A 25067-nucleotide genomic window follows, 5' to 3' on the forward strand; every position below is an offset into this window, starting at 1 on the left:
TTTTTGGTTTTATTTCCATTACTCTAGGAGGTGGATCAAAAAAGATCTTGCTGTGATTTATGTCAAAGAGTGTTCTTCCTATGTTTTCCTCGAAGAGTTTTATAGTGTCCAGTCTTGCATTTAGGTCTCTAATGCATTTTGAGCTTATTTTTGTGTATGGTGTTAGGAGTGTTCTAATTTCATTCTTTTACATGTAGCTGTCCAGTTTTCCCAGCACCACTTATTGAAGAGGCTGTCTTTTCTCCACTGTATATCCTTCCCTCCTTTATCAAAGATAAGGTGACCATATGTGTGTGGGTTTATCTCTGGGCTTTCTATCTTGTTCCATTGATCTATGTTTCTGTTTTTGTGCCAGGACCATATTGTCTTGATTACTTTAGCTTTGTAGTATAGTCTGACGTCAGGGAGTCTGATTCCTCCAGCTCTGTTTTTTTCCCTCAAGACTGCTTTGGCTATTTGGGGTCTTTTGTGTCTCCATACAAATTTTAAGATTTTTTGTTCTAGTTCTGTAAAAAATGCCATTGGTAATTTGATAGGGATTGCATTGAATCTGTAGATTGCTTTGGGTAGTATAGTCATTTTCACAATATTGATTCTTCCAATCCAAGAACATGGTATATCTCTCCATCTGTTTTTGTGTCATCTTTGATTTCTTTCATCAGTGTCTTATAGTTTTCTGAGTACAGGTCTTTTACTTCCTTAGGTAGGTTTGTTCCTAGGTATTTTATTCTTTTTGTTGCGATGGTGAATGGGATTGCTTCCTTAATTTCTCTTTCTGATCTTTTGTTGTTAGTGTATAAGAATGCAAGAGGGCTTCCCTGGTGGCGCAGCGGTTGCGCGTCCGCCTGCCAATGCAGGGGAACCGGGTTCGCGCCCCGGTCTGGGAGGATCCCACATGCCGCGGAGCGGCTGGGCCCGTGAGCCATGGCCGCTGAGCCTGCACAAAAAAAAAAAAGAATGCAAGAGATTTCTGTGCACTAATTTTGTATCCTGCAACTTTACCAAATTCATTGATTAGCTCTAGTAGTATTCTGGTGGCATCTTTAGGATTCTCTATGTATAGTATCATGTCATCTTCAAACAGTGAGAGTTTTACTTCTTCTTTTCCAACTTGTATTCCTTTTATTTCTCTTCTCTGATTACTATGGCTAGGGCTTCCAAAACTATGTTGAATAATAGTGGTGAGAGTGGACATCCTTGTCTCGTTCCTGATCTTAGAGGAAATGCTTTCAGTTTTTCACCATTGAGAATGATCTTTTCTGTGGGTTGGTCGTATATGGCCTTTATTATGTTGAGGTAGGTTCCCTCTATACCCACTTTCTGGAGAGTTTTTATCATAAATGGTTGTTGAATTTTGTCAGAAGCTTTCTCTGCATCTATTGAGATGATCATATGGTTTTTATTCTTCAATTTGTTAATATGGTGTATTACATTGATTGATTTGCGTATATTGAAGAATCCTTGCATCCCTGGGATAAATCCCACTTGGTCATGGTGTATGATCCTTTTAATGTGTTGTTGGATTCTGTTTGCTAGTATTTTGTTAAGGATTTTTCCATCTATATTCATCAGTGATATTGGTCTGTAATTTTCCTTTTTTGTAGTATCTTTGTCTGGTTTTGGTATCAGGATGATGGTGGCCTCATAGAATGAGTTTGGGAGTGTTCCTTCCTCTGCAATTTTTTGGAAGAGTTTGAGAACGATGGGTATTAGCTCTTCTCTAAATGTTTGATAGAATTCACTTGTGAAGCCATCTGGTCCTGGACTTTTGTTTGTTGGAAGATTTTTAATCACAGTTTCAATTTCATTACATGTGATTTGTCTGTTCATATTTTCTGTTTCTTCCTGGTTCAGTCGTGGAAGGTTATACCTTTCTAAGAATTTGTCTGTTTCTTCCAGGTTGTGCATTTTATCGACATAGAGTTCCTTGTAGTAGTCTCTTAGGATGCTTTGTATTTCTGCGGTATCTGTTGTAACTTCTTTTTCATTTCTAATTTTATTGATTTGAGTCCTCTCCCTCTTTTTCTTGATGAGTCTGGCTAAAGGTTTATCAATTTTGTTTATCTTCTCAAAGAACCAGCTCTTAGGGCTTCCCTGGTGGCACGATGGTTGAGAGTCCACCTGCCGATGCAGGGGACACGGGTTCATGCCCCGGTCCGGGAGGATCCCACGTGCCGCAGAGCAGCTGGGCCCATGAGCCATGGCTGCTGGGCCTGTGCGTCCAGAGCCTGTGCTCAGCAACGGGAGAGGCCACAACGGTGAGAGGCCCGTGTACCGCAAAAAAAAAAAAAAAAAAAGAACCAGCTCTTAGTTTTATTGATCTTTGCTATTGTTTTCTTTGTTTCTATTTCATTTATTTCTGTTCTCATCTTGATGATTTCTTTCTTTCTGCTAACTTTGGGTTTTGTTTCTTCTTCTTTCTCTAGTTTCTTTAGGTGTAAGGTTAGATTGTTTATTTGAGATTTTTCTTGTTTCTTGAGGTAGGCTTGTATAGCTATAAGCTTCCCTCTGAGAACTGCTTTTGCTGCATCACATAGGTTTTGGATCATCGTATTTTCATTGTCATTTGTCTCTAGGTATTTTTTGATTTCCTGTTTGATTTCTTCAGTGATCTTTTGGTTATTTAGTAACGTATTGTTTAGCCTCCATGTGTTTTGTGTTTTTTACGTTTTTTTCCCTGTAATTGATTTTTAATTTCATAGCGTATTAAATCTATCTGGTCTATTGTGTCATTTAAAGCTTGTGTTTCCTTATTAATTTTCTGTCTGGATGATCTGTCCACTGGTGTAAGTGAGGTGTTAAAATCCCCCACTATTATTGTGTTACTGTCAATTTCCTCTTTTATAGCTGTTAGCAGTTGCCTTATGTATTGAGGTGCTGCTATGTTGGATGCATATATATTTATAATTGTTGTATCTTCGTCTTGGATTGATCCCTTGATCATTATGTAGTCTTCTTCTTTGTCTCTTGTAACATTCTTTATTTTAAAGTCTATTTTATCTGATATGAGTATTGCTACTCCAGCTTTCTTTTGATTTCCATTTGCATGGAATATCTTTTTCCATCCCCTCACTTTCAGTCTGTATGTGTCCCTAGGTCTAAAGTGGGTCTCTTGTAGCATATATGTGGGTCTTGTTTTTGTATCCATTCAGCAAGGGCAGGCAGATTCTTAACCACTGCGCCACCAGGGAAGTCCTTGTTCAGCAATTCTTGACCAATCAAGATGTCTGACTTTTTTTCCCCAATGAAGCCATGTGCTCCCCTAGAGTGGACACTGGGAGTTCCTCATCTTTGTGTCTCCCTGAGGCTCCCCACTGTTACCTGTACATGGTAGATGCTTTAAAAACAAACAACGACCCCCACGAAAAAAACAATTTGTTAAATAAATTGGTTTCATTTTGTCAAACTACTAATGGATGGTGAAGGCATGATGAACATCTGGTCCATGTGTAATTCTCCAGGTGGGCATCAGTCCAGTGCTGCCAGCAGCAGATAAGCTACCTCACACAAAAGGACCTCATGGGTTTTCTTCTCCCTTCATCCCAGTTGTCCTGGGACACCTCGCAAATGATGTTACTATTTTCAGAATCCTAGTTGTACCTCTGTGGTTTTGCATATGTTAGAAAAACAATGAAAAACTTAATGAAAAGTGTAAGAAGTTAGAGAAAAATGAGAGGAGGGAAGGTAGGGAGCAAAAAACAAGAAAAAAAGCCAGTTCTAGTAAGAGAAGTTAGAAGTATAAAATGTGTGTTAAGAGGCAGAGTAGCTCCAAAGAGCAATGGGGTAGAGATCTCCCATCCTTGAATCAAGCATTTTCCCAAACCAGGAAGTCTAACTCTGCAGCCACAGAGAGAATGGGAATACAATTTCACTGGAGATGAAAAGAAAGTAAGTTCTCTCCCCACAAGCTAAGGGTGGTCCAGCTGCTTTAGAAGATGTTTTGTATTATAGATGGGCAGTTTTTGATATGCACTGTAGATTTCCAGGACTCACACATATGAAAAGCCATTGTCTATATTCAACATTTAAAAATACAACTTGGAAAAACCTGAATTATTTTTATTCTAAAGCTTGGTGACTTTTAAAAAGTGATTTGTGATTTAGCTGACTGGGTCCTTTGATTTCAAGCTGGGAAATTATGATTCTCAGAACTGAGAATCTGACACAGTCTTAGAATCTCACATTTAAGAGAGGATCATAGACTCTAAACTTGGCCTCAGTGATCTCTACTAGTTAGCAGTTTTTCACATGATTTTTATGTGGCACTCTCCACGGTCGATAGAAAGATCAATGTGTAAATTAGGAGCAGCATTTGGCTGCTAGTAAAAGAGCTCCTTAATAATGGTTGCCATCCTTTCTGCTCAGCCATCCTTAGGGCTTGACTTCGAGGTTGACCTCAAGTTTGCATCCATGAGGTCCAGCCATCATGTTCTTGTTCCAAGAGGAGGAAGGAGGAAAGGCAAAGAATTCCCCCAGCTGAGTCAGCTCCCATTTATTTTTATTTTTTTAACATCTTTCTTGGCGTATAATTGCTTTACAAATGGTGTGTTAGTTTCTGCTTTATAACAAAGTGAATCAGCTATACATATACATATATCCCCATATCTCCTCCCACTTGCGTCTTCCTCCCACCCTCCCTATCCCACCCCTCTAGGTGGTCACAGAGCACCGAGCTGATCTCCCTGTGCTATGCGGCTGCTTCCCACTAGCTATCTCTTTTACATTTGGTAGTGTGTATATGTCCATGCCACTCTCTCACTTCGTCCCAGCTTACCCTTCCCCTTCCCCATGTCCTCAAGTCCATACTCTGTATCTGCATCTTTATTCCTGTCCTGCCCCTACGTTCTTCATAACCTTTTTTTTATATGTGCCACATCTTCTTTATCCATTCATCTGTTGATGGACACTTAGGTTGCTTCCATGTCCTGGCTATTGTAAATAGAGCTGCAATGAACATTGTGGTACATGACTGTTTTTGAATTATGGTTTTCTCAGGGTATATGCCCAGTAGTGGGATTGGTGGGTCATATGGTAGTTCTATTTTTAGTTTTTTAAGGAACCTCCATACTATTCTCCATAGTGTCAGCTCCCATTTATAAGGAGCTTTCTGTAAAGCTCCACCCAACCACTTCTGCTTGCACACATTGGTCAATCCTTAGTCACCTGACCACCAAAGGACACGTGGAAATTAAGTTTCCTTTACTAAGGCAGATCAGGCAAAGCATATTGGATGGATGTCTGTAATTAGTAAGCATGGTGCGGCTTTCTCATTGATTCATTCATAATTCTCTTAATACCAGTGGAAAGCTTACCAAGTATCAGGCCCAGTGCTAGCCACTAGGTATTGGTTTGGAGTTTCACTTTTGTTGCCTCTTTAGGGAATGATTCGTTATAGAACAACTTTTTTGGAGGTTTTTATCATAGGTATTTTTGGTAGCTCTGTCTGTGCACAGTCAGATCACTAGAGCCCAGAGGACCTAAGATCTTGCTTGTTGTAGGCCTGGTAGCAACAACAGTTTCACTGTGCTAATTGGTCTTTTCAACTCTCTATCTGTATATCCTCATTAATATGACTAATAGGCCTCTGAGATAGGCAGGAACAGATATCCAGCCCATTTTATAGTCAAAGACTCCAAGGCATGGAGCTGAAGGTTATATGGCTTAACAAAAAGTAAGACATAGACTGAGGACAGTCATAGATTGTACTACCTCTCAGTGAAAGATGCTCAGTGTGATGAGGGGGAAGGAGTTTAGGCTCCCCAGCTCTGCCTCCAGAGGTGTCATTTTAACAGGCAAATCATATTAGTTTCATACTTTTTTTAAAGGTTTACTGTTAGACTTAGGACAAAACCATACTCCTTGGCCTGCCCCACAAGATCCTATGCACAGTGGTCTCTATCACCTTTCTGACCCTCATTTTCTACCATCAACCTTACTAACTCCACTCCAGCTACCCTGGCCCCCTTTCTGTTCCCTGAGCACTTCCAGCCTCTTTTATGCCTCAGAGCCTTTGCACTTGCTCTGTCTGAAACACTCCTTCAATCTCCAGTTCTTCACTGGCTCCTTGCCATGCCTTAGGACTCAGTTCAAGTGTCATCTCCTCAAAAGCCTTTGATGATGACCCTATCTAAAAGGCACTAAGCACTACTCCTGCCTCTCCATGCCACCCAGTAAAATTGCTGGCAAAGCTTTCTGCTTATTTCTTCAATAGCACTTACCTTATTCTGAAAAGGTATTGTTTGTTTGTTTACTTGTTTATTCTGTCTCTCTCTTGTAGAATATAAGCTCCTTGAGGGCAGGGACCTCATCATTCTCATTCAACACTTTAGCCCCCAGAGTTTAGAATGCCTGGCTCATAAACACTCAGTAAATATTTATTCAATGAATTGGGTTTCTTTACCATGTGGAACTTTAATATCCTTATAGTTTCTGTCGAGATTAAATGAAACCATAAATATAAGTGCAGTTAGTACCAGATACTGATAATTCAAGATATAATCTATGCTCAATATCCAGATATGAGACCACCCTCAAGTAGCCTATAAGTTCCTAGCTTCCTCATTTATAAAACGGGGTGGTGGGGCTTCCCTGGTGGCACAGTGGTTGGGGGTCCGCCTGCCGATGCAGGGGACGCGGGTTTGTGCCCCGGTCTGGGAGGATCCCACGTGCCGCGGAGCGGCTGGGCCCATGGGCCGTGGCCGCTGAGCCTGTGCATCCAGAGCCTGTGCTTCGCAATGGGAGAGGCCACGGCAGTGAGAGGCCCGCGTACCACAAAAAAAAAAAAAACGGGGTGGTGGTAAGAAATGAGATAACACATAGGTACTGCTTACTGCAATGCCTCACACATAATAAATAAGCAATCAATATCATGAACTATGTGACCTTGGGCAAATTACAATCTTCCATAAGTTTGTTTCCTGAGAATAATTCCCTCCTCACAGTGATGTAGTGAGGATTGAATGTGATCACCTATTACACACGAATGCCACCATGTGGAAGGGCAGATGCTGGAAGAATAGCTAGTCTCGCCTTTGGACTCAGAACTACCCAGTAGAATTTTGTGTGATGATGAAAGTGTTCTCATCTCTGCTGTCCTGTACAATAGCCACTAGCCACATGTGGCTCCCAAGCACTTGAAATATGACTAGAGTGACCAAAGAACTGAATTTTTAATTTTATTTTATTTTAATTAAGTAGCCACATGTGGCTAGTGGCTACTGTTGGACAAGGCGGACTAAGTAACTTAACCCTACAAAGTGGTGTGGCTGGTATGCAGTTCAATTTTGTTCCTGAGCCACATCGCAAATGACTCCCCTCAAAGGGTCAATACCATGAATCTGGAAATCTCAAAAGTCCTCTATGATTTTTCTCCTCTCCACTTCCATCTGGTCCCCCAAGAGTATCCCCCTGAATTTATCTTCAGTGACATGAAAATGTTTGCATGTACTAGAGATGAAAACAGCTTTGAAGTGGACAGTTTTTACTCTCAAGCTCAATAATTCAAATCCCGTCAAAGGCCTGCACTGTCCAGCAGTGGATGTCTGTGCGTCTGCCCCACTGTGTGCCTGCACTGGAGTTCAAGTCAGCCTCTACTGACAAAAGGCCCATGGCAGCATCTCCCCAAGCTGAAGGTAGAGGGTATCTGGGAGAGGAAGTGGGACCCTCAAATCTACCTAAAATCTATCATAACTTTCCATCCCAAAACTGAAAATAACCAAATCATCCATCCTATACTAGGTGTGTCAGTAATTTCTGGGTGAATGAATGAGCAAATGATAGTTACAAAAAAGCAAACCAGAATTTTGAATGTTGATTTGTAGCACATCAAAGTGACTAATAACAATTCGGAAATAGTCTGATTAAAATGAGTGCGTTAAAAGCAATAATCATGTCTTGATGAGTTCGGAATGTTGTAAACATCTGTTTTATGTTTCTGAAGAATGGAACAAGTATCAGGATTCTGAAAGAAAGGATGTAAGTTTTAAGAGTTTTCCATTATTGATTTACATGAGTACTTTTTGTCCTGTAATTAGAATTTTTGATTTGATTTCATCTTAGAAGTTTTAATTTGTCTGTAGATAATGGTGCTATAATTTTACCACATCGTGGGATTCTGAGATGGGTGGAAAAAACCCAAGGGCTTTAATATTGGAAGTTTCCTTAGACACTGTAATTAGCATTTTTAGTTCATAAATAATTCTTCTGAGATTTATTTCCATAGATGTTTAATGAGCTTTATTAAGCCTTATTCAAACAGGTTCATATAGAACCACATGAATGTTTTTTATAAAGCAGCATTCATACATTGGAATTACAGGTAAAACTGCTTAAAATTCAGTCCCCAAACTAGAAGCTGCTATAACTGTGAATAGTCATGTTAGATCAGGGAGTGTCAACTGGGGGCAGTTTTGCCCCTAGGGGCATTTGACAATGTCTGGAAACATTTTGGTTTTCACAACTGGGGAAGGGAGGTGTTACTGTGGCACCTGGTGGGTAGAAGCCAGGGATGCTGCTCGACATCCTACAATGCACAGGACAGCGCCCACCACAAATAATTATCCAGCTCAAAATGTCTATAATGCTGACGTTGAGAAACCCTGAGTTGGTGTCAAGAGATGCAGAAAAAAATGAGTTTCAACCTTAGGCTCTGAAATGTGCTTGGAATTGTTCCCTCTGTAGTTTCACTGTGCTGGGCCTGAGATAGTGTCACTCAGAGTTTCCTGGGGGCTTCCCATGAGTCAGTCTTCTGAGCAGACTCTTTAGGGAGTGGAGGAAGTATGTGCTCAAAGACATCTTTCTCTAATTCAGGCAAGTCCTATTTTCCAAGTAAATAAAATGTGAATTCACTTCATATAGTTCCAATATCTTGTTGTTAAAGAATGAATAGCATCTTGAGGGACATAATCCAAAATAAGAACTTTTCTTCTTTTAAAAATTTCCATTAAAACAGTCATATTTGTAGAATGTAGGTGGTGAAATATTTCAGAGGTTTAGTACTAAGTGTGCTGGTAGCTATTGAGAGTATAGATGATTGGTTTGCCTGTGAGCTGACGTTCAGGGAGTTGCAGGGAAGTTTAGAAGCTGGACGACATAGGAATGCTGCAAACTGAGGTGATGACACTCTTTTAAATTTTGACAGTGTGTAGTAGAAACTAAACCATTACTCATTTTTATCCTTTAACTTCCAGTCAAGATAACTATATAATTATGTGTGTAGGTATATAGATGTGTGTGTTTGTGTATTTATCAATAATACATTTGTATATGTGTACACAAGTAGAAACTCTATAACCAAAAAGTAAAATAATTTCTGTCATTAGAGCAATATTTCTTGATCTTTTTTTTCATTATTCACGCCCCCCACACGCATCTAAGGAGACTTTAGAAATTTTTTATAATTGTGCCTACCGCAATGAAATTTTAGTTTCACACCATATACTATATATGTTTATGTATGTATATGTGTGCTTTATACATAAAAAGAATGGAACAGTTTTCACCCTTTGGGGATGGTATACCCCAGGTGAGAATGTATGCATTATTAGAGTGAGAGACTGTTCTGATCATCTGGAGTTCTTTATGTTATATTCTATGACTTTACAAAGAGCAAAACCCTTTTACCCATATTTCCTGTTTTTTGATAGCCTGTTGAAGGGATTAGGTAACACTGTTGCTGTCTGCTGCACACCTCAGTTATAAACAGCCAGCCCTATTCCTTCACCTGAAAATTTCTGTCTAGTTGTTCTGTTCAGGCCCATTGTAATCCGAAAGAAATTGTAGATAACAGTCAAATCATGTAAAGTTTAACCTGTATTTAAGGAAGGTCACTGGTTTTTTAAAAGACTTTATTTTTTTAGAATACTTTTAGATCCATAGAAAAATTGAAAGGAAAGTACAAAGATTTCCCATATATCCCCTACCTCCACATAGGCATAGCCTCCCCTATTTTCAACATCCCTCACTGGAGGGTACATTTGTTACAATTGATGAACCAACATTTGACACATCATAATCACCCAAAATCCATGGTTTAACCTTAGAGTTCACTCTTGTTGTTGTACATCCTATGGGTTTGGGAAAATGTACAATGACAAGTGTCTATCATTATAGTATCATACAAAGTATTTTCACTGCCCTAAAAATCCTCTGTGTTCTTCCTGTTCATTCCCCAACCCCTGCCAACCCCCTGGCAACCACTGATCTTTTTACTGTCTCCATAGTATTCCCTTTTCCAGAATGTTTTGTAGTTGGAATCATGCAGTATGTAGCCTTTTCAGATTGGCTTCTTTCACTTAGTAATATGCATTTACGTTTCCTCCATGTCTTTTCATGGCTTTATAGCTCATGTCTTTTTTGTGCTGAATAATATTCTGTTGTTTGGGTGTACCACAGTTTATCTATTTGCCAACTAAAGGACATCTTGATTACTTCCAAGTCTTAGAAATTATGAATAAAGCTGCTATAAACATCCATGTGCAGGTTTTGTGTGGGCATAAGTTTTCAGCTCCTTTGGGTAAATACCAAAGACTGCAGTTACTGGATTGTATGGTAAGAGTGTGCTTAGTTTTATAAGAAACCACCAAACTGTCTTCCAAAGTAGCTTTATTACTATTTTGCGTTCTCATCAGCAATGAATGAGATTTCTGTTGCTCCACATCCTCACAATCATTTGATGCTGTCAGTGTTCTGGATTTTGGCCATTCTAATAGGAGTATAGTGGACTGATTTTTTTTACATAATCTTTTTATCAAAATATAATTCACATACCATAAAATTCACCCTTATAAAGTATACAACTGAGTGGTTTCACTGTATTCATTGAGTTGTGCAACCATCACTACTATCTAATTTTAGAACATTTTCATCACCTCAGAAAGAAACTCTGGTCAAAATTTAAACTATCTGTGTTTCAAAGGGTACTATGAAGAAAGTGAAAGGATAAGCCAAGGATTGGAGAAAATATTTGCAAATCGTATACCTGGTAAGGGACTTGTACCTAGAGTATATAAAGAACTCTTACGACTCAATGCTAAAAAGACAACCCAATTTAAAAATGGGCAAAAGATCTGAACAGACATACAGATGGCCATCAAGCACATGAAAAGATGCTGAACACCATTAGCCGTCAGGGAAATGCAAATCAAAACCACAGTGAGATACCACTTATGCCCAGTAGGATAACTACAGTAGAAAAGGCAAACAGTAACTAGTGTTGGTGGGGATGTGGAGAAATCAGAGCCCTCATAGACTGCTGGAGGGAATATAAACTTTGAAAAACAGTTTGGGATTTTCTCAAAAAGTTAAACATAGGGTTACTATATGATCCAGCAGTTCTACTCCTAGGAGTATATCCCACGCACTGCAACGAAGAGTAGCCCCCGCTGGCCACAACTAGAGAAAGCCCGCCCACAGAAACAAAGACCCAACGCGGCCAAAAATAAATTAATTAATTAATAATTTTTTTAGAAAGATGAAAACAAACAAAAAAGATAACCCTTTCCCCCCACTACCACCCATTGGCAGTCACTCCTCATCCCTACCTGCTCCCCACGACCCCGGTAACCACTAGTCTGCTTTGTGCCTCTGTGGATTGGCCTGTTCTTGACATTTCACATAAATGGAATCATTCCACCTGTGACTTTTTGTACTTGGCTTCTTTCCTTAGCATAATATTTTCAGAGTTCACCCATGTTTTAGCAGGTATCAGTACTTCATTCTTTCTTATTGCCTAGTGATATCCCATTGTATAGACATACCACATTTTGTTTATCCATTCATCAGCTGATCAATATTGAGGTTGTTTCCACTTTGGGGCTAATATAAATAATGCTGATTTTAAAGTTCAGGTAGAAGTTTTTGCATGGACATATGTCTTCAGTTCTCTTGGGCTTATACCTAGGAGTGGAATTGCTTGGTCGTATAGCAACTGTGTTTGTGAGGATCACCAGACTGTTTTCCAAAGTGGCTGCACCATTTTACAATCCCACCAGCAACTGATTTTTAAGTGAAGACTAGTTACATACTCCTTAAAGTGTCCTAGGCCTGATTCTCCCCTGCCCTGTCCCCACCAAAGGCCACATAGTCCCTTAATTGTGACATGGAGGGTTTAAACCCAGAGTCGTAGGGCTCTTTCATCCCCTCCAAACACAGAGACGCTCCCCAGTGTCAAAGCTCTCTTGAATCATACAGATTCCACACAGCGGCGCTTCTCAGGAATCTCACTGACAGAGCTCCTGTGAGAGCTTTTTCTCTTTAATAATAGATTACGTTCCTCAGGCCTCTATCCCCTTTTGAGGAATTCATCTTAAAAATACATGTGAGCTTTGTTATTAATACTAGAACTTTGTTGTCACGTACATCTCTAGTTTCAATTTCAGTTGTGTGTTTGCACACTCCACACCCCCACACCACACCCGACACTTCGACCTGCACCTGGGCGTCGATGCAGGGCTTGTCCAGCCTGTGTGCGTCTGTCAGTCACACAGTCCAGTGAGCGGAGTCGGGGAATCATCGTCAGTGTGGTCAGCCATTGCATGTCCTCAAATCTATCTTGATATTCAGCCTCTGCCTCATTTTCGGGGGTAACGAATTACACATGTGTGTTACTCTCAGTTCTGATCGCTCTCCTATTTACTTGTGTCAGGGTAGCCCGTGTATACCTTTCAGGGTTGCTGTTCTGGTCAACTTAGAGATTTAGTGAGAATGTGACTCTTCTTCACCCTTTCTGTGTCCTTAATAACAAGCAAGATGTTTGCTTCCCACCTGTAATCCTTTCTTATAAAGAGTTCTGGGATTTTAGCCCATTCTCGCATGCAGAATATCTGTGTAGCATGTTCACCGTCTCCAGGTCTGGGGCCGGCTTCCCCTCTTTCCAGGATACACTATACAGGTCTGGGCCTGGCACAGAGTGGGCACACATCACTCAAAGAACGTTGCTCAGTGAAGGAGTGTGTTTTGCTATGTAAATGTGATGTGTGTTCCACGCCTCACTAACATGCCAGGTATCCCTGTGTTCTCTTCTGCAGGCCATCGGCTGTACTCTGAACTGTAGCTGCCAAAGCTTCAAACCAGGGAAAATAAACCACCGTCAATGTGAGCAGTGCAGACATGGATGGGTGGCCCACGGTAACTTTATTTTGCCCCCTCTCTTGGCCTTTAGTGTACCCTTTAAATAACTTACAGTTATTCAGGAACAGATTTAATATCTAAGAATGACAGCTAACATTTGTAAGTTACTGCTATGTGCCAGGTAACAGCCTAAGAGCTTTATATATGTTATCTCTTTGAATCTTAGCAACTCTATATGATAAGTGTTTATCAACCCCTTTCTAAAGATGTAGAGAATGCTGCTTCAGGGCTGTCATTCTGCAACAGTAGAAATGTTCTGTGCTGTCTAATATAGTAGCCTCTAACCCAGAGTTGCTAGATGGAAAAACAGAATGCTCAGTTGAATTTGAATTTCGGTTAAACTATACATAATTTTTTAGCCTAAGTATATCCCAATGAATATTTTTGGTTTAAGTGTATACCACTTATTCATTTTTTATCTGAAATGTATATTCAAGTTTAATTTTTATTTGTATTTTTATTTGCTATACCCGACAGCCGTACACTAGCCCCATGTGGCTACAAGTACTTGAAATGTGACTAGCGCAACTGGTGAACTGAATTTTTAGTTTTATTTAATGTTAATTAATTTAAATCTAAATTTGAATAGCCATATGTGACTGATGACTGTTGCATTGGACAGCATGGAGTTCAGTGGCTTAACTTGCCCAGCCCAACAACTAGATAGTGGCAGACCAGGGCTCAAACCCAGATCTGTTGGATTTCCAAGTCCAGGTTCTTCCCCAGACCCCATGCTTCCTGGTTTTCCATCCTCTTGATTATGCAACTGCCACCTTCGTTTTTACCTGTTTTCTTTGCACGGTCCCTACTTGGGGCTGTTTTATTCCTTAGGCATACCACAGGAAAAGGAGAAAAGAAGCCTCTCAGGCTAGTCCATTGTATTTCAGAAGTTCCTGAGAATAACTTGGAGCCAGATACCTATTAAGATTATTAATTGTTTGCATATTTGTGGTTTTTCTACTGGAACAAATAACTGAGAGTTAGCGCTAACCTACTTCTGTGCAGTGTTTCTCTTAAAAGTAGAATCTTGAAAAATGATATTTCTTCAATTCATTTTTTCAGCTCTAAGTAAGCTAAGGATTCCCCCCGTGTATCCAACAAGCCAGGTGGAGATTGTCCAGTCCAACGTGGTGTTTGATATTAGCAGCCTCATGCTGTATGGGACCCAGGCCATCCCTGTTCGCCTAAAAATCCTACTGGACCGGCTCTTCAGTGTGTTGAAGCAAGATGAGGTCCTCCAGATCCTCCATGCCTTGGACTGGACCCTCCAGGATTACATCCGTGGATACGTGCTGCAGGTATGGGGACCATGGGCACTGTTCTCCTAGAATGTCTTCCGAAACTCGTGTCCATGGAACTGATGTAACCCAGTTGCCTACAGTGCTAAGCCATTGGTAGTCATCCTTCCCTTTCATAGTTATTTCTAATGGCTTAAGCCCTAATTCATGTTCTGGGTGAAATCCAGTGCCTTTCCTCAAGATATCTGTGAGACTTCAGGATGCGGGAGCATCACATATTCTCTGATTTAGGTTTCACTCAGCCAGCTCTTCCACAGTCAACCATTTGCCCCATCCTTGGTGCTGCCTCCATTTCTTTTATTATCCTCAAACTATTTACTGACACAAGACATCATGTTTCAGATTTTACTGGGAGTTTGGGGTTGAGGAAGGGAACTTAAATTGCAGAAGGGCACAGCAAATAGTTACAATTTCATGCCACACCTTCCTGTTCATTAAAGCCCTCTGCCATCCATCCTACTGCTAATTTTCCTTCTCAGGCTCCATCACCTTGTGATATTTCTGTGTGCATGCTCTGGCTCATTCTCTCTCTGCCTCCCCAGTTCCTTTTGGCCTCCTCGCATTTTCTCTACGTCTCTCCATCATTCCATGCCTTTCGTCCCTTCTCTCATCTCTTTCCTTTGCAGAGTAGTTTTACCTCTCTTTCTGTACCATACTGTGGGGGGTAGGCCTTATGCTTCCTATCCAGAGAGGCTATCAAGGTGTTTCGACAGCAAAGAACATATTCCCTGGTATGAATTATATCATTTTTCTGACATATGAAACAGCTACAGTATTTTCTTCCTTGTCACTACGCTACAAAATGTCAGCTAACTTTGATAAAAATTTCAACAAAATGGGCGGATGAACGTTATTTCCAAGAGTAACATACACTTCAGTCTAACTCAGCTGGGCCATAACCCTGAAACAAACACTAATAACAACCATTTATTGACTTAGACCCTCTTCCAGTAATCTCACAAGGTAGGTAGATTATCCCCATTTTCCAGTTGGAAAACCAGAGACTGAGTGCTTCTAAATCTTGCTGAAGTCACTCAACTTGTATGCAGCAGACTGAGAATTTGAACCCACTTCTTTCGAACTCTGACAATGCCTCCAGTCTTCCTCTGGAGACATGTTTGCTCACCTCGAGTGCAGGACCCCCAGCAGGCTAGAAACCACCTTTTATGTAGAGCAGCATTATGATCTTACATTATGACATAGATCAATATTTAATGATCCTAATAATCTTGCTTTCTAGTGTTAGGATTAAAAATATGGAATCAATTACCTTGAACCTTTAGTGCATGAAAAATTTATGATTTTACATTCCTCATCATCTTCAAAACTCTTACATGCACTGTGAAAAATCTCAGTAGGCCATCAAATACATGTTCTGTGATAAAATATTTATTGTAGTTTTGGGAAAAGTTAGGCCTTGCTAGAGTTTGAAAGATCTCCAACACTCCAGTGTAATTACAGCTGTGCTTTGTGAACATAGGCAATAGATCAATACAGGTTCATTTGTTTTTCAATGTTAGTTGCTTGGGAAAGATTATTAAACTTGCAGCAAATAAATACTTGAACTATATCTAGGCCTGATTGCCTCATCTATACTCTTTAGATAAAGAAGTTACTATTGTTCAAATGATACATATTTTAATTTTAGTGGAGGAAAATTATGCCTGATGCAAGACAACCAATTGTTTTGAAATAAGATGGAAAATAATCACCAAACTTCCCTTAGGCTTGAGTGATATAATTTTATTTCTCTCTTCTGGACCACTGCTTACATTTGTGCAGTTTGTTTTCTGCACAGAGTTTCTGTCCTAGGACAGTGGGGTGAGCGAGGGCTGAACTCATCAAGCCTTGTGCTCACAGGGGTGTCTTTTTCTAATATGTACAAAAGTGCCCTGTGGTGCTGGTGGAGGCCCTGACCACATACATGGTTCCTTTCTTAGAGAAAAGGGTAAGGAATAGTAAATTAATTGCCCTTTTTAATTCTGGTTTGGGTTTAGGATGCATCAGGAAAGGTGTTGGATCACTGGAGCATCATGACCAGTGAGGAAGAGGTGGCCACCTTGCAGCAGTTCCTTCGTTTTGGAGAGACCAAGTCTATCGTTGAGCTCATGGCAATTCAAGAGAAGGAAGAGCAGTCCATCATCATCCCACCCTCCACGGCGAACGTAGATATCAGGGCTTTCATTGAGAGCTGCAGCCACCGGAGTGGCAGCCTCCCCCCTCCTGTAGACAAAGGAAACCCCGGCAGTATACACCCCTTTGAGAACCTCATAAACAACATGACGACCTTCATGCTGCCCTTCCAGTTCTTCAACCCTGTGCCTCCCGCACTGATAGAGTCAGTGCCTGAACCATATGTGCTGGAGCAGGGTCAGGACCAAAGTCAGGACCCCAAACAGGAAATCCACGGACCCTTCCCCAACAGCAGCTTCTTAACTTCCAGTTCCACCCCATTTCAGGTTGAAAAAGAGCAATGTCTAAACTGTCCAGGTCCTGTTACTAAAAAGGAAGACAACGCCCATTTAAGTGACTCCAGCTCATACAACATCATCACAAAGCTCGAAAGGACACAGTTGTCCCCAGAGGGCAAAGTGAAGTCCGAGAGGAACAGCCTCGGCACAAAGAAGGGCCGGGTGTTCTGCACAGCGTGTGAGAAGACCTTCTACGACAAAGGCACCCTCAAGATCCACTACAACGCCGTCCACCTGAAGATCAAGCATAAGTGCACCATCGAAGGCTGTAACATGGTGTTCAGCTCCCTGAGGAGCCGGAACCGCCACAGCGCCAACCCCAACCCCCGGCTGCACATGCCAATGAACAGAAACAACCGGGACAAAGACCTGAGGAACAGCCTGAACCTGGCTGCCTCTGAGAGCTATAAGCGCCCGGGTTTCAGGGTGACTTCTCTAGACTGTCGGCCTCTCCCTGGCTACACTGGTTCAGGGGAGGATTCCCAGAGCCAGCCAGCCTTCCCAAACATTGGCCAAAACGGAGTGCTTTTTCCCAACCTGAAGACAGTCCAGCCGGTCCTTCCTTTCTACCGCAGTCCGGCCACCCCGGCTGAGCTAGCAAACACACCTGGGATGCTACCTTCCCTCCCTATGCTGTCCTCTTCAATCCCGGAACTGGTTTCCAGCGAAATGCCATTCGATGCCCTGCCCAAGAAGAAATCACGGAAGTCCAGTATGCCCATCAAAATAGAGAAGGAGGCTGTGGAGATAGCGGATGAGAAGAGGCACACTCTCAGCTCAGATGAAGACATGCCCCTGCAGGTGGTCAGTGAAGATGAGCTGGAGGCCTGCAGCCCCCGGTCAGACAGAGCCCCATTGGGAAGCTTAGGGAAACCTGGTCCTGAAGGAGAGAGGCCCTGCCATCTCAAACCGGCGATCGAGTCCAGCCGAGCCATCCACCAAACCCCTGAGCAGGCCACGTACAACTCGGAGAGGGAGACTGAGCAGAAGTCAGTGCTGACCGTGGTGCCGCAGGACGGGGAGGATGGTGTCTGCGAACCTCACCTCACCCCCGTGGTGGAGCCCTGTGTCCCTTTTCCTGACTATGTCAAACTGCAGCAGCGCCTGATGGCTGGGGGCCTCCTCAGTGCTTTGTCCAGCAGGGGGATGGCTTTTCCTTGTTTTGAAGATTCCAAAGAGCTGGAGCACTCAGGTCAGCACACATTAGCGAGGCCGAAGGAGGAAAATCGCTTCCAGTGTGACATCTGCAAGAAGACTTTTAAAAACGCTTGCGGTGTGAAAATGCATCACAAGAACATGCATGCCAAAGAAACGCACACGTGCACGATGGAGGGCTGTAAGGCCACATTCCCTTCCCGCAGGAGCAGAGACAGGTAAGACATCTGGTGGCAATCATTTCTTCCAAGGCAGTGATTCTTAAACTTTAGCATGCATCTGAGTCACCTGGAGGGTTGTTAAAACAGACTTCTGAGCCCTCCCCCTAGAATTTCTGCTTCGGTTGGTCTGGGACGAGATGTGAGAGTTTGCATTGCTAAGTTCCCAGGGGACACTGATGCTATTCCAGGGACCACAGATTGAGAAACAGTGTTCTATAGATCCAGATTCCTGGATTTTCAATTCCAGAATTTAAACTCATTTAGCCACAAAACCTGACCTGAAATGATGTGAGGCTACTTTAATCTTTTTAAATCTCCCTTTGTGTGGATTTTTTAAATATATATTCCATACAGAAATGTTAATGGGTTTATTATGGGGGCATTGCCCTGATATGACAGTATATGCATCATTCTGCCTTTTTAAAGCCTGAGAAATTCTGGATTCAGAAACATCTGGCCCCAAGGGTTTGGGATAAGGCATCATGAACTAGTTCACACATTAGAGGGGGAGGAAGCAGGGGAGCTTTTAAAGTTAGGATTGTAGCTCCCCAAAACTTGTCTGATTTTCATTTCACACTATGAAGTCCACAGAATGAAACGTTTTCTCCGATTTCTATTTAACCACTATTTTTGAAAGGAAGAATAACTGCCTGATTGAAGATTTTTGAAATACTGAGATATCAAAGAGTAAAGGCAATTAACAGGTTATTTCAGCATCTGTGATGTCTGGTTCAAAGATGAGAAGTCTTTCAGTGCCGGGTTTTCACGACCCCACCACACAGAGTCAGACTGTTTGTACAGAGTGCCCGGGTATAGAGTATCTCTCATCACTCTGGGGACACAGCACTGGCATTACTATCTTACTCGTGCTTTTCTTAATGAACTTGAGTCACATAACGAGTCTTCAGGTCGCCTTCCTCCCCAGCCTATAAAGGGAAGAGGAAGCTTACCAGAAGATGACCCCAGGAGGCTTTAAGGAGAGAACCAGCTCACTGATGAAATGCAGCATTGTGGATGCTAAATGGTTCACAGAATATTAAAATGTTACATTCACTCAAACAAGCTTGACTTCGAGCAGCTCAACACCACCATTGCCTCAGTCCAAGTTGCAGCACCTAATTTATTAAGAGGGTGAAAATGTATAGATTCCTACACACATTCCTGGACAGGGCTCCTAAGAACACACACATTGTCTTGAGCAGAGAGGATAGGGCAGGGGTGATATTAGTTAAAATTCCTGTTTCTGTTGCTGGATGTTGCACCAAACCACCAAGATACCCAAATTAGTGAGCCAGTGCCCCTCCTCCACCTTCCAAGAGGGGTGTTCGTTCATGAATAAGCTGTCATTATAAAGAAGAGATAGTCATATCGGTAAGGTTATCCTTGATATTTATGATACTGTTCTGACCTACATTGTCTACTAAATTAGAAGGCGTATTGAATTTAAGATACTATTTATTTTTCATATATTTAACATTTTCTTATTTTGGGACCTATTTGTGATGCAAGCCTCCTGCCCCACCACAGGAAAACATCTTTCGTTCTAAATGTAAACCACTAATTCTAGTAGTCTAGAACTTGGACTGCATTTTCCCTAGAATCTGTGATTAAAATGATACCATTTTAAACAGGACTTTGTGAGCAGTCCCGGGCCCACCACCATTTTTCTGAGTCAGAGATGAGAATTGCATGGCTGTAAGGATAACTGACTTCCTCTCATCAAGCCACTGCTACTGCCAACAGCAGTTCCTAGGACCCATCACCAAGGGACGAGGACAGCACTGTGGATACTTATTTAGCCAACAAATAGTTAATAACCTTCTGTGTTAGGTGCTCTAGACACAGTTCCTGCCCACAAAGGCCAATGGGGAAGACAGAGCAGTAAGCAGGTGATTACAGCTGAAGGTGGTGGCTGCTAGAAGCAGGGGGGTATTCTGTTACGGGCATGTGGGAGGGCGCCTAACCAAACTCAGAAGTTAGGGATGGTTTCCCAGAGGAGTTCTGTCTCATCCAGCAGTTCGCAGAAGTTTTGGTCTCACAGCCCCTTTACAAATTCTTAAAACCTCAAGACCCTCAAGAACTTTTGTCTATTTGGGTTTATATCTATCAATATTTACTGTATTAGAAATTAAAATTGAAAAAAATATGTATCACATCACTTAATAAACCTATTATATGTTACCATTACATTTTTATGAAAAATAACTACATTTTCTGGATCAAAAACTTAGTGAGAAGTGGCTTTGTTTTACATTTTGCAAATATCTTTAATGTCTGGTCCGGTAGATGACAACTGGGTTCTCATACCAGCTTCTGCATTCAATCTGTTGCAATATTACATGTCACGTAGCCTCTGGAAAACTCCACTCTACACTAGTGAGAGAATGAGCCTGAAAAGGGAAAATAATGTCTTAGTATCATCATGAAAGGAGTCTGACTTGAGGGACATCCTGAAAGGATCTCAGGGACCACTAGGGGTACCCAGACCGCAATTTGAAAACCACTGGTCTCAGCTTATCTAAATAGTCAAAAACGGGAGAGAAGAGTTGTGTGGGGGGAGGTGTAGAGGTTGAAGGGAAGAAATGCAGACCTGGGCAGTGGGCACAGCATTAGTCCTGGAAGCAGAAAGCCTGGCACATGGTCCACAGGGTTTTTGCAGCTGTGGTACTCACTGGTCTCAGGGGACCTGGCACCTTGGGAAGTGCATCTAACCCTCTGAGGATGGTTAAGGAGGAGAGAGGGCTGCCCACATGTTAGCTCTTGGTGTTCATGGGATCCTCAGGAATTGAGCAGAGGGCCCAGAGGTTTGCTTTGTTGCATCAGGGACCTTTCTGTGCAAGGTATTCCAGTAAATGTGTTTGTCAGACTTTTTTTTGACCACTTGTGTATAGTGGAACCTGTATGTCAATCTAATGTCTGGTTTTCTGCCGAGACATACCTCCCCCTTCAACCCAGGTTGCTGACATAATCACAGGGCAGAGTTGCAGTTGAGAAGAGCTGCTTGCAAAGTGGGTGATCTGGGAGTATAATTCTGATTATGTCCCAAGAAAAGAATGTATAAGAGGATTAAAAAGAAGTTCAGAAATAAATTTGATACATTTTATGAGTAACACCCCTCCCATAATGTCTTTGGAGATTTAGAAGAGAAAATTTGATTCCTTGTTATTTAGGTGAGGGTGTTTTTCCCAATTTGACCCTGGCATGCATTCTGATCTGTGTTGGAGGAGGTATTTTCCCTATTTGGAATAATTCTCCAATCACCTTTAAGATTGTACCCTCTGGTAAGGGGTGTTTTTGCTCATCAATAGTTAGGGGATCTCCGAGCAAGGCCGACATTGATTGACAAGTTACATCCAAATGATATCTTATGAGTAAAAGGCGTGTGTCATAATGGATACTCATTATCTGCCCTTTAGGAGTAATCATTGGGTAGATAATTGGCAGTGTGCTCACAGTGCTGCATTTGCAAGATTTCTGTCTGGTATATAGTGAAGTGTTGCAAATATGAACTAAATTTAGCACACGCACATGTGCACACCCCCCACTCACACTCATGCACACACATACAATTTCTAGCCAGTCAGGTTTTCACACCTGTAGAACTTGTGTGGGGGGGATGTATGCACATGCTCTAGACCACCATGCAAGCCACGTAGGAAATTTTAAATTTTCTGGTAGCCACATTAAAAAAGTAAAAAGAAACAAGTGAAGTAAGTGTTAGTAACATATTTTATTTCACTCAGCCTATCCAAAATATTATCATTTCAGTATCTGACACTAGCCACCTTTCAGGTGCTCATACACTTATGAGTAGCTGTCATACTGGACAGTGCAGCTCTAGAAGATAATATTTCCTGGTTTCATTGAAATAAAGTCCTCTGCTTAGTTCCTTATTGTTTGTGACCAGTTTTCTTCTGGGATCTCCTGGTTCCAGTGTCCCAGTTGAACTGGCCTAACTGAAGTAGTCTAGCCATTCTCTAAAGATGAGGTACAAGAACTTAACGTGTCAATCAGATTGTGGAAATTGAAGAGAACAACATATTCTGTTGACCTTTCTGGTCAAATGCTAACTTGTGACAAGTGGTGAACGCAGTGAGCATTGTCCACCACACACGCACTGTATCACTTCTCTCATGCCACAAGCTTTCCCATTATCTGCCTAGTGTCTCTACGCAGAATGAAGGCTGTCTTTAACACAACAGAAACAACAGCCCAACCCATTGCTAACCATCTTTTCACTCTTGTAGACACAGTTCAAACCTTAACCTCCACCAGAAAGTGTTGACTCAAGAAGTGTTGGAGAGCGGTGAAGACCATTTCCGTGCAGCTTACTTGTTGAAAGATATGGCTAAGGAGGCCTGTCAGGATGTGGCTTTCACACAGCAAGCCTCCCCGACATCTGTCATCTTCAAGGGAACGAGTCGGATGGGCAGCCTGGTTTACCCAGTAGCCCAAGTCCACAGCGCCGGCCTGGAGAGCTACACCTCCGGTCTGCCAAGCGAGGGCACCATCCTGGATTTGAGTACTACCTCGAGCATGAAATCGGAGAGTAGCAGCCATTCCTCCTGGGACTCAGACGGGGCAAGCGAGGAAGGCACCGTGCTCATGGAGGACAGCGATGGCAACTGTGAAGGGGCGAGCCTGGTCCCGGGGGAGGATGACTATCCCATCTGCGTCCTGATGGAGAAGGCCGACCAGAGCCTTGCCAGCCTGCCGTCTGGGCTGCCCATAACATGTCACCTCTGCCAAAAGACGTACAGTAATAAAGGGACCTTCAGGGCTCACTACAAAACTGTGCACCTCCGCCAGCTCCACAAGTGCAAAGTCCCGGGCTGCAACACCATGTTCTCGTCTGTTCGAAGTCGAAACAGACACAGCCAGAATCCCAACCTGCACAAAAGCCTAGCCTCCTCTCCAAGTCACCTCCAGTAACAAGGTAGTGGACCACGTTTGCTCCGATAAGCATTTGTCGTAATTCAGGAATAAGGTAGTCCAAAGAAAAGTTTCTAACTCTGTTTAGTTACCATTTGGGGCAAGCGACGCAAAGAATATTTGAGTTGACTTCATAGTCTTCTACAGCAGGATGAGCAGAAGACAAGTTTCCTATTATTTTTCTTAGCCCAGGAGGTTTATCACTGACATAGCAAAAACTTGCAGAAACGTGGTTTTCCCCAGATTTGTTTACACGTTCCCTGGGAGAGCTCCAGGTCTGCAGGTTGACAGCAGGGGCCCAGGACCTGGGGGCAGCTTGAAGTGAGGCTTGTAGTATTAAGGGTCAGTCAGGTGTCCTGGGACACAGACTGTCACCACGGGTGACACCAGGAGCCACTCCCAAAGATCACATTTTTGAGTTCCTGCTTTAATGAGTCTGAAATCTAAACTGGAGTTTGGGAAAATGACTATTTGAGACTATCCCTCCATTTAGATTGGAGAATTGCCTTTTTTCCCCCGAAGATCTCATATGTTACTCCAGGGAGTTCTCAAAGGAAGCACGTTGGCCTCTATTATGTAGGAACACAAATGTTACCCAGGATGTTAGTTCTCGCTCTGTAACACGCGTTAAGAAGCTAGGGGGAATACTTCATGCACTTAAAAATAGCGGTCTTCAATTTAATTTAAAATAAGTTTGCTAATATTTAATTTGTGTTTATGTTATGTGAGTGTTTGTGGTGAGTGCAGACATGTCACAGTGTGACCTCTGGGTCTCTGCTCAAAAGCAGAACGAGTGACAACCTAAACTGCAAAACCACTGCCCACTTTTGTTTGGTGACCTTCGGCGTCTGTTCATTTAGATCTGCTGTGGAACAAATGCAGGCGTGATTCTGGCAGGACCATTTGTATATATTCAGCCAAAGTGTTTAGAGAATGTGGTCCTGATGGTTGTTGTGCATTTTCATTATCACTGGATCCCTCAGTCTTCACCCTTTTATAAATGTGTAAGATTAGGATGAACTTTTGAATTTACATGGTAGAAAGAAAAGTAGGACATTATTGCCATACTGTATGTCTTAATATTTAACTTATTCTGAAATATATTCTGTACCATTATTCACATTTGCTATTGTAGAAAAGAAGCATAATAGGTCCTGTGAAAGGAGACCGTGTCCTGAAATTCGGCATTTACAATACCCTAAAAGTCCATGGTTGGGAAAAAGAAATTGATTTTGTATTAAAACTTCAAGTTAATCACCTTTTTAAACTCACGGTTGGTTTGAGTAATGAAAAGCATCCTTAAAGAGAATTGGGGCTTTATAGGAGATACTATTCCTCTGACCCAAAGGTGAAAAAAGCCAATAACCTGTTACTGATTATTTCAACATTTTTTTTAAATAAATGTGACAACTTAAAATTTGTCTCCGCTTAAAGTGAGATGTATCTTTCAACTGTTTTGTTACCCAGCTGTTTAATATTCCATTGTCCCCAAAGTGGAAAAATTTGTATACAAATGAGTTTTCTATGATTTAATAAAAATATATGACACACTTTTTGTTTAAAAAGGCAAACCTTTGTCAAAGCAGTTTTGTCATACATACTGCATGTTGTGTGAGTGCATGTGATCATCATACACGCACACACACACACACACACACACACACACACACTTATGAATTTTACAGATCTAACCACCCAGGGAAGGTCTGGTGGACAGGAATCAGTAACTACTGCCCCATCCTAACAGGAACTGCAGCGGTTCATGAGTTGCAAAGAAATTAAGTGGTTACTTCACTGGGAGGAGTGGTTACTTTCCACTTATCAAGGAAAATACAGAGATTTTTTAAAAATCTATTCTATCA

At 41.9% G+C, this 25067-nt stretch overlaps 1 protein-coding gene across 2 annotated transcripts in view; it reads left to right on the forward strand.

Annotated features, from left to right (window-relative positions):
* The window catches only part of BNC1 (basonuclin zinc finger protein 1), a 32893-nt gene extending 8126 nt beyond the window's left edge, over positions 1 to 24767 (forward strand). For both annotated transcript variants that reach the window (XM_055087895.1, XM_055087894.1), the window contains exons 2-5: positions 13026 to 13125; positions 14191 to 14426; positions 16424 to 18270; positions 22521 to 24767. In XM_055087895.1, coding sequence (XP_054943870.1) covers positions 13026 to 13125; positions 14191 to 14426; positions 16424 to 18270; positions 22521 to 23205 — 2868 coding nt within the window. In that variant the 3' untranslated portion in view covers positions 23206 to 24767. The remainder of the gene's footprint in view (positions 1 to 13025; positions 13126 to 14190; positions 14427 to 16423; positions 18271 to 22520) is intronic.
* The last annotated feature ends 300 nt before the right edge of the window (positions 24768 to 25067 follow it).

The sequence above is a fragment of the Physeter macrocephalus genome, chromosome 11, assembly GCF_002837175.3.
Source record: "Physeter macrocephalus isolate SW-GA chromosome 11, ASM283717v5, whole genome shotgun sequence".
Taxonomy (NCBI): Eukaryota; Metazoa; Chordata; class Mammalia; order Artiodactyla; family Physeteridae; genus Physeter; species Physeter macrocephalus.